The sequence below is a fragment of the Myotis nattereri genome (genome assembly GCF_964212035.1).
Source record: "Myotis nattereri genome assembly, chromosome: 3".
NCBI lineage: Eukaryota > Metazoa > Chordata > Mammalia > Chiroptera > Vespertilionidae > Myotis > Myotis nattereri.
The window spans coordinates 30,882,382-30,892,464 of record NC_138077.1 but is presented as its reverse complement, the minus strand read 5'-3'; the positions used below and the strand labels follow the sequence as shown (position 1 = coordinate 30,892,464).

The 10,083-nt window shown below is 34.1% G+C and overlaps 1 protein-coding gene across 1 annotated transcript in view; it reads right to left on the bottom strand.

Annotated features, from left to right (window-relative positions):
* Positions 1-10,083, bottom strand: part of MYNN (myoneurin) — a 17,314-nt gene continuing 7,231 nt past the window's right edge. The window contains exons 3-8 of the mRNA XM_081086981.1: positions 9,073-9,866; positions 8,163-8,322; positions 6,191-6,369; positions 5,002-5,085; positions 3,901-3,987; positions 1-1,598 (exon numbers count right to left, since the gene is read on the bottom strand). Coding sequence (XP_080943107.1) covers positions 1,336-1,598; positions 3,901-3,987; positions 5,002-5,085; positions 6,191-6,369; positions 8,163-8,322; positions 9,073-9,866 — 1,567 coding nt within the window. The 3' untranslated portion in view covers positions 1-1,335. The remainder of the gene's footprint in view (positions 1,599-3,900; positions 3,988-5,001; positions 5,086-6,190; positions 6,370-8,162; positions 8,323-9,072; positions 9,867-10,083) is intronic.

Genomic DNA, 10,083 nt, shown 5'->3' with positions numbered 1-10,083 from the left:
AACAGAAAACACATTATCTTTATTATAGATGTAGTTTAAAACCAAAACAAGCCACAACTAATGTATGGCAGAAATAAAATATAATGTCACCAAGGTGTTCGATGAGCAGTATAGGAATTGACTCTGAAAATGATAATGTTCAAAGATCAGGCAGTAAAATAAATCAATACTAGTGTGTGGGAAAAGTAGAATGGGGAAGAGTGGTAGCAAATATCAGAATAATACTGATTTTCTATATTCATTAGGAAGGAAAAGGGAGACTGTGAAGCTACAAACCACGACCAAATGTTGTGGTTTATTATAAAATTTTCAAACTCAAAACTTATAGAACACTCAAATATAAAATGTTTAATAAACTGGCTTTCTGATAATTCAAGTGTTTACTAGTACTTATAACTGAAGTTAAATTTCTTAAATCTATGTAATATAATGTATCAAATTCAGAAACCAAGTGATTTACAGTATGCATTAAGTTTATATTTAGAAAATTCTTTTTAGAATTTTCTATTTTAAAAGTGCACAACAGGTATAAGAGAAACTTACTCAAAATTTTAAAAACTCAGTATATTTTCATCTTCAATAATCTAGAAACCTATTAAAACATAACCTGAATCAAATTTTGAAACTGTCTTGTAACAAAGTAAAAATACCAAATAGCTATTTAAATTTATTTTGAAAATATAATGTCAGATAACTCAAATCAAAGGTACTGACCATTGGTTTTCTCCAGAATACTGAGTTCTAAAATAAACAAGAATTTATATACAGTTTTCCAGCTTTTAAGAGAAATACTTTTTGTTTCATTAAAAAAGTTATCTCCAATGGAATATATTAATAGAGATATAGCACAATTCTTATTCAGTATCTAAATTTTCTTAGGCAGAAATATGGAATTTTATTTTTTCCCTCATAGTTTATGTAGTGGCCTATGGAGCTTAGTAACAGCAATACTCTTGTGCTGATACCATCATGGATTTTACTTTAATTTTGAGAGGAAGAAAAATTTTAAGTCCCACAGGTCAAAACTGAATCATATAAACTGACAGATTCCACTTCAATAAATGAGAGGCAAGTCTAAAATGCAAAATAAAAATGGAATTTAGGCAGCTCTAAAAGATAAGGAAACTCAACCACCCAAAATAGTGCTACTGACATAAAAGCCAAAACTCAAAACAAGCATTGCAGTTATGAGATATAGCATCAGGTGCCTTTACTTCAGTGAATGAATAATGGCCACAACTCAAATGAATAATTTAAGATGAATATACGCACCTTACCAGAGATGTTTATGTTTACTACCAGAGATGTTTTAGCAATTCCATAATCCTCACAAAGTCAGTATAACTGTTGTAAAAAAATCAATTGTGGTTCTGAATACCCATTCACAGTTGACCTCAACAATGTGTCTGATGTCAGAGACTGATTATCTGTGACAGGCAGAAGCATGTGGTGGTCCTCAGTCCCAAGTGGAAGGGCTAGTGGCAAAGTCATATCAGAAGGTTTCACATCCAAAGTTTCTGATAAAGGGCTTTTTTGTATGGAATCTTGTTCACTTAAGGGATGATCCTCTATAGTAGTATCTAGAATTTTATCTGCCCCTGAAATGGAAGAGGAAAAAAATTGTACTATCTTTAAAGACAAAACAAAACCCTTACCATTCCCAGAACTTCCAACCACCACACCTTTACTCAGGCTACTTCTCTTCTGTTGAATAGCCCTCGTTATCTATACAAGTTCAACATGGGCTTTGAGACTAGGTTCAAACAACTCCATGATAAAAATGAACTGAATTGCCCTAGCTGGTTTGGCTCAGTGGATAGAGCATAGGCCTGCGGAGTGAAAGGTCTGGATTCTATTCCAGCAAGGGCACATGCCGGGGTTGTGGGCTCGATCCCGGGGGGGGGGGGGGGGGGGGGGCATGCAGGAGGCAACCGATCAATGATTCTCTCTCATTGTTGATGTTTCTATCCCTTCCTCTCTAAAATCAATAAATACATTTTTTTAAAAAAATTAATAAAAATGGACTTAATTATTCTAGTCCTGGATGAGTTGCTTCGTATCTATTTTACCACTCATTTGTGTTTCATATTAATGCCTTGTGACATAATATCCTTTATAATAAACGGGTAATATGCAAATCGACTGAACAGCAGAACAAGGGGACGGGGCAGACGCTCAACACAGGAGCTGCCCCCTGGTGGTCAGTGCGATCCCACAGGGGGAGTGCTGCTCAGCCACAAGCTGAACATCCCCCAGATGAACATCCCCCAAGGGCTCTGGACTGCTAAAGGGCAGGGCACAGGCCAGGCTGAGGGCCCAGACCTCTAGTTCCTCTTATCACTACGTAACACTCAACTTAGGTATGCTTTGAATCCTCAATTAGACTAACGTACCTAATAGAGCTATACACATAATAAATACTCTATTTGTTCACTGACTGTATTAACAAGCTGTTCATACTAGTCTATAAATTCAAGTTCAGAGATAAGGCACTTTCATATATTTTCAGAGGTGAGAAATTCTGTTCTACTCAAGTAAATTGTTATCATACTGACTGAAGATACAATTTGCCTTCAAATTTTCCACCAGCTTTACCATGCTCCTGACAATCCAAAGTATTGACATGATTACAATCTCACTATTATCAGACAAAACTGTGCATTTGTTTGTATAAAAATGTAACTCAATAACTCAGTTCTTACAGACTACTCTTCAGTTCAACCAAGAATAAAGCTTCCACTTTCCTGTCCCAGTGTTTCTCTCCACAATGTTGTCTGGAATGAATGCTTCCTTTCCCATTTCCATCCTCTTAACTCTTCTCTGTCCTGCAAGTTCCCCAGGATTAGGTCTTTCCAATACCTCAGAAGTAATTAATCTCTTCTTCAGCACTTAGTGTTTCTATTATAGCCTACATTTTGTCTTGTAATCATATTTATTTAGATTTCTGGTCTCCCTTACCAGGTTGCAAGTTCTTTGAAGATTAGACTACACTTTGTTCAACTTCATAAATCCTGAATTTATGTGTACGTTAAAAGTACTTAATAAATTTTTGTGGAATTAATGGCTCAATGCAGTCTTCAGATGTTACTAATTAAATCCTTATGTTTATGTTTGCTATCAAAGACTCACTAGCATTTCTATACACCAAAGAAGCCTGGTGTTTTGTTTTGTTTCTAATCACAACAGAAGAAAACGGTAAGCACAGTGAAACTTTTTCAAGGAATTCATTTTAAGCAATACATTTAAAATGTTGCCCTAACCGGTTTGGCTCAGTGGATAGAGCGTCGGCCTGCGGACAGAAAGGTCCCAGGTTCGATTCCTGTCAAGGGCATGTACCTTGGCTGCGGGCACATCCCCAGTAGGGAGTGTGCAGGAAGCAGCTGATTGATGTTTCTCTCTCATTGATGTTTCTAACTCTCTATCCCACTCCCTTCCTCTCTGTAAAAAATCAATAAAATATATTTAAATAATAATAATAATAATAATAATAATAAAAAAATAAAATGTTGTACTCTGGCTCTCTTATTTTTATATATTATAGTAGTCTGGGGCTTTCCATTTCCTTAGTTCCATATACATATATATATCTGGATTTGTGTTCATGATGGCCCTCTCTTCATATAACTACAGTAAACTCTAGCCAACCCAGACTCTAGTAAACGGAATAGTGATACATCATTTACTTATATATGCCTTCTTTTTGAAACTGTTCATAAATCAGATTTTTGAATGGAGAAAATAGTTAAATATTATTTATTAGAAGATCAATATGAAAAGAACTTCAGAGTGAACTTATGTACAAATTATAAAGCTACTTTCCTCATATGTATCTAGTTTAAAAAAATCTAAATTGTTATAATCAATATGAGAGCACCAAATTTTTAAAACATGAGCCTTTACCAGAATGAACTTTTGTTTTGTGCTTCTTTAAATTTTTAATATCCGTGTAAGAATTTCCACATAATTCGCAGATAAACGGTCTTTCTCCTGAAAAATAAGTTAAAAGCTTAAGACCTCAATATTTTAGAAGCTAAGCTAAGACAAAAATATTAATGCTCATGAAAACAAGGCAAACATTACTACACTGTTTAAATTTAGTTTCAAATTACCATTTTAATCACGTGGTTCTAATATAGTGAAATAAAAACTTCTATACACATAGGCACGCCTTTATGTAGTTTTCCCCATTTTAGGGAAAACTGAGCATTTTCAGTAACAGAAATTTTAAACTAAAACAAAAACAAAAAACTTACTCTTTCATTTCTATCAGACATTTAGTGAGTGCAATTAAATACCAGACCTTGGCTAAGAGATAGAGTGGGGGGGAAAGCATAATTATGGTTTCTGTTCTCAAATTAGAAAATCCTTTACAAATTAGAAAATCCTTTAAAAAACCTGACAGAATAAAATGCTCTAAAATTGTAATTCTCTTGAAATAAGAACTGTCTGATGCTTTAAGTTGACAACAAATTTATTAAATGTTTCCTAAGAGTTCACATTATTCTAAACAGAAATTATGAGGGGTAATTTAAAAAAAAAAGTCAGAACAGCATATTTTCAAAGTGGCCTTTTCCTTTAATACTTTTTCTACATTTAACATTTTCTTCATACAACTTACAATAACAACTTACTACCTTTTACAATAAACATGCCAATATTAAAATTTATTCCTAAAACTTACTGAATAATGTTTAATAAGAAAATGTTATCTTATTATTGATTCCTTTTCATTTACTGGTATATCTGTGCAATTAAATCCAAATCACTTAAAAAACTATTATCTGACATACCTCTTAGAAAATCTACACAATTCTCAACCAAATTATTTCACACTCCAAAAAACTAAAAAAATAAGCAAATGAAAAGGTGATATTTATGCATTAAAATATTATTGAAAAGTACAACTATATATTATATAGTCCATAATGGCTTAAAAGTCAATGTTTACATAAAAAGAAATTAGAGAGAACAAAAAATAATACATTCTCCCTAAACACAGACCTGTATGGGATCGAAAGTGTTTGTTGAGCTCTCCTGAGGAAATAAAACTTTTCCCACAAATACCACATATGTATGGTTTTTCACCTAGATGGAAAATAAAAGATAGCGAAGTGGTGTACTATACCAATATAATATATATTAATTACAATAATCTAAAGTAAGCTCTTTTAAAATATTAAAATTTAAACCTCTTTATAATGTATTTTAGAGGTATTTTCACTGTGATCCAACTGAAATGAATATTAGTAATTATGTTATACTGTTCATGTAACCTGATGCTTTTGATCTAATAAAACTTTATTTCTGCAAATGTCCTTCTAGTAGCTAGAATCAGGCAAGAAATTTGATTTTGATATGATTAAAAACATGTCAATTCATCAATCCATATTTCAATTCTTGCTATGTACTACATTATTAAAGAGGAATAGCCCTGACCGGTTTGGCTCAGTGGATAGAGCGTCGGCCTGTGGACTGGAGGGTCCCAGGTTTGACTCCGGTCAGGGGCATGTACTTTGGTTGCGGGCACATCCCCAGTAGGAGGTGTGCAGGAGGCAGCTGATCGATGTTTCTCTCTCATTGATGTTTCTAATTCTCTATTCCTCTTTCTCCCTTCCTCTCTGTAAAAAAATCAATAAAATATATTTTTAAAGAGGAATAAAATTTAGAAAAAAATCTGTTAAAAATATAGCCTATAAAAATGAAAACCTTTGAATAAGATTTGTTTCAAAACTGATACTTCACATTTAAAGTATCTGTTTAATTTGCAAATATTAGAATGTCTGTATAAGAAAAGTCCTAAGAAGTTATAAAAATCAATGTTCTACCCAAACCCACCACTACCCCCTAATTTCACTCTATTGGTTTATCCAAGGGAAATGAAACTTCAAGAGGCTAAGAAGTTTTTCTAAGGTCACAAAATATGTCTCAATTCAAGTTTATATATTGTCAAAATTATCTGATTTTAATGTATATGTTATATGATAAAAATGTCACCATTTATTATTCTAGAAAGTGTTTTTATATCTAATAATTATCGAAAAATCATAAGCATAAAAAGCTTCAAAAAGCACAAACACAACAGATATATAACTACAAAGTCTAATCTACTTTTTGTAAAGGCTCAGCTTTCCCTTTTCTTTTATTTACAACTTTCATTATTTTAAACAGGCTCTCCACATCAAATTCTTACCTGTATGTTTTCGAGAATGAGTGATAAGAGAACTAGAGACAGCAAATGCCTTCCCACAAGTATCACACACATAAGGCTTTTCTCCAGTATGCCTACGAACATGATAGGTCAATGTGCTCGCTTGGGCAAATCTCTGTCCACACCTATCACAGACATATGGCTTCTCTCCACTATGCTTCCTATTAGTAAATAAATATAAAGTTATATGCTAATAAGTAAAACAATGTGGAGCATTTTTCATATAGTATTTTAGTTCATTTCATCTTAACAGACCAATTACATGAACTTTAAACCAATAGGTTTAATGGTTTGGTTATTATCAAAATACCAGTTCTGAGACTGGTCAACAAGTTTTGCCATAATCTTTATATGGTTGTCAAGTGCGCCGCTAATTCTGCAGGCAATTATTTTTCCTTGTCCATTCACTCACTCTTCAAAACTCTTTCCTCAAACCTTCAGCACCTCCTCACCATCCTCACCCTTAGCTGATTTCTCTGCTTCCTATTCCATCGAGAAAAATTTAAGCAATCATAAAATTTCCACTATCACATCTCTCTACCTACAGAGATCTGTGCCTATATAGTTTGCTTTCCTTCTTATTAACTCTGAGGGTGACGGTTCATCTGAGTCCAACTACATGCATTTGTATAGTTAAGATACTATCCCCCTGCATTTTCCTTCATGTTACATCATCCATTTTTCCTACCCCATCGGACTGTAGCATATAAATATACTGATGTCTCCCATCTTAAAAAAGACCTTTGACCTTACTTGCTCCTCCACTTCTCTCCCACGTATCAAAAACTTGAGTCTCCAACTGTTCTTTCATTTCTTCCCTACTAATCTCTTCTCTACTGGCCTCTACTAATACATTGCTTTCGTCAGAAGCACTCACTGCTGACCTCTCACTTTCCTAAGTCCAAGCCATTTCTGTCTTCATCTCCCTATGATCACAATATGACAGCCGATCACTCCCCTCTGGAATAATTTTCTTCACCTGGATTCTGGGGCAATCCACTCTTCTGGTTTTTCTCTTATATTGGCTGGTCCCTCCTAGTCGCCTTTGCTAGTTCTTGTCCATCTCCCAGAACTCCTAGTGTGTCTCACAACGTCAGTCCTTTGATCCCTTTTCTATCCATATTCATTCTCTTGGTGACTTCATCCAGTGTTATGGCTTTAAATACTATCTATATGTTGATGTCTCTCAAATTTATATCTTTAAATCAAAACCTGAATTCCAGACTTAGATAACCAACTGTATTTTATAGCTCCATTCAGATGTCTAATCGCCATCTAAAATTAAACATGTTCAGAATTCTACTCTAACAACTCCTGTACTCCTGCTTAAAATCCTCTATCCACAAATTTTCTCTATTTCAGTTAATGGGAATTCCATCTTTTCAGGTGGTCAGGCCCAAAACATCAACATCATCTTTGATCTTTCTTCCTTCTTTCTTCTCTCCCCTTCTCCCAACTTCCCTTCCTTCCTTTCATGCCCCACATCCAATCTGCAGCAAATTCTGTTTGTCTCACATTTATAAATATATCCAGAATCTGACCACTGCTACCTCTAGCTGACCAGCATCATTCTCACTTGGGTTTTACCTAGAGCTTCCTAACTGGTAAATTTGCTTCTACTCTTGCAATCCTATAATCTTTTCCAAATATAGCAGCCAGAATGATCCTCTTAAACAGTGAGCAACATCACATCATTTACTTCTCAATCTCAAGAATAAAAGCTTTATAATGGCCTATAAAACTGTACACCACCTGGACACCTTAATGCCATTCTGATCTTATTTCCCTCCAGTCACCACAGTTTCCTTGTGATTCCTTGACTGTGCTAAGGATACTGTACGGTGGAGCCACATTTAGAAGTTAACTGTACTGAATTCTAATACAGCAGTCAATTCATAAGACTATGGTGAAAGACAGACTCAAAGATCAAACGTTTTTTGGTTTTGTTTTTTACCTTGCATGAATCTTGAGATTGCTAGAAGTTGCAAATTGTAAATTGCATACATCACATTTATAGGGTTTTTCCTCACCATGATGCATGCGACTATGGAAGACTAGCTGGCATTTCTGAGCAAATCCTTTATCACACAATTCACATTTGTATGGCTTCTCACCTAAAAGAAGAAATAAATAATATCTATATTTAGAAAGAAACACTCTGTTTTAGTTGCTTAAATCATAAACTTTCAAGAGTCCAACAGAACTAGTTTCAGTATTCAGAAAATGTTAAAATTGCTAGGAGTAAAAAAGCAAATAGGATCTCTTCTCCCAGATTTATTGAAATCAACAGTAGAGTTAAAAGAGATTAGTGTTTCTTAATTCATAATAGTGAAAGGTGATCAATGAGAGAAATACACATTGCATCTGAAAAACTACAAATCTAAGTGTACCAATAAAGGAAAATGTAGATGCTGAGGAAGAAATATTGTGTAATGCTAATAAAACGTTCAGAAGTTGACAAAGTCTAGGAAGCAGGTGGTGAGATGTGTTAGTAAAATCTGAGAATTGGCCTGAGTTGTAATTACTTTTTTCTCTTTATCAGTTTTAAAATCTTTGTGTTAATACTTAGTAAGCTAAACCCAAATTTATGCTTATTTTAACTCTGAGGGAAAATAGTATAAAGAGCTCATGTATTAAGACTAGAGTATCAGTTACAGTAAAATAAATAGCCATTAAATACTTGCTCACAATTACAAAGAAATTTTCAACACTTTAACATCTTAAATACTTTTATAAATTGAATACAAGTATATATCAAATTTTAATCACAAATAGTCAACACTGTATATTAATGCCTTCTCTTTTAAAAGTTTTATTTCAGTTACAGTATTCAAACAATTATATCTCCCATAAATCATTCTTACCTGTATGAGTTCTTACATGTGTTTTCAGCTGGTTACACTGGGTAAATGCCTTTCCACACAAGTGGCAAACATAAGGTTTGACTCCTTTATGTATTCTCATGTGCCTTCTCAAGCTGCTGGCTTCTGAAAACACTTTCCCACATGTGTTACACATTGGCTTGGCCTTGGAATACCTCTGATCCAGCTCTTCCCCAGAGCTCTCCAGCTCATAAGAGTTCTTGACACTGGCTATATTGGACATAGAGTGTTCTTTCAGAGCACAGTTTGGCTGTGATTTTCCACGTTTCCGTTTCACTGTAACAGTTTGCACAATATCTTGGGCTGGAAAAGTATTTTCCACAACTGATGTCAACTCAAGTTCTGAATTATCATTTCTCTGTGCAACCTGTTCAATTACAGGTGTGGACAGTTTATTTGCATCTAGGAATAATTCAACAGATGTATTCTCTAAAATGCTGCTGGGATATTGCACTGTTTTACTCTGCCCTGTTTTCTGGGAGTTGAAGGCCTTCTTCTTCTTTTTAGTTTGAGATGACTTCTTTGCTAAAGCCCCTTGTTTAGGATTTGCCTGAACTAAATCTGTAGACACTTCCGATTTCTCCCGACTGTTATAATCTCGTAGAGTAAGAAGACAAGTCTGTTGATTCAATTCAATGTTTCCAGTAATACTAGATATCTCTGTAGAAGAGGGATTAGCAATAAAAGCAAAATCTTCCATCTTTATTTTACATTTAGTGACCACCTCTTCCACTTTGAGATAGTCAGCAGCCTGATGAATTTCTTTAACATTCCAACTGTAAGGAAACAAGGCTAAATGACAACATTCTGATCAAAGAAAAACTTTTTTTAAAAGAAAAACTGTTTTTGAAACAGAGTTGTGCATATATTTCAATGTCTTTTAAAGACCTAATGAGGCAGAATATGAGAAAGGCATAACTAAGAATAAATCTACAAAATTCATTCATTCACTCCAAGTAATGTTTAGGCAAAAATATCCAGCTTTACAGAACT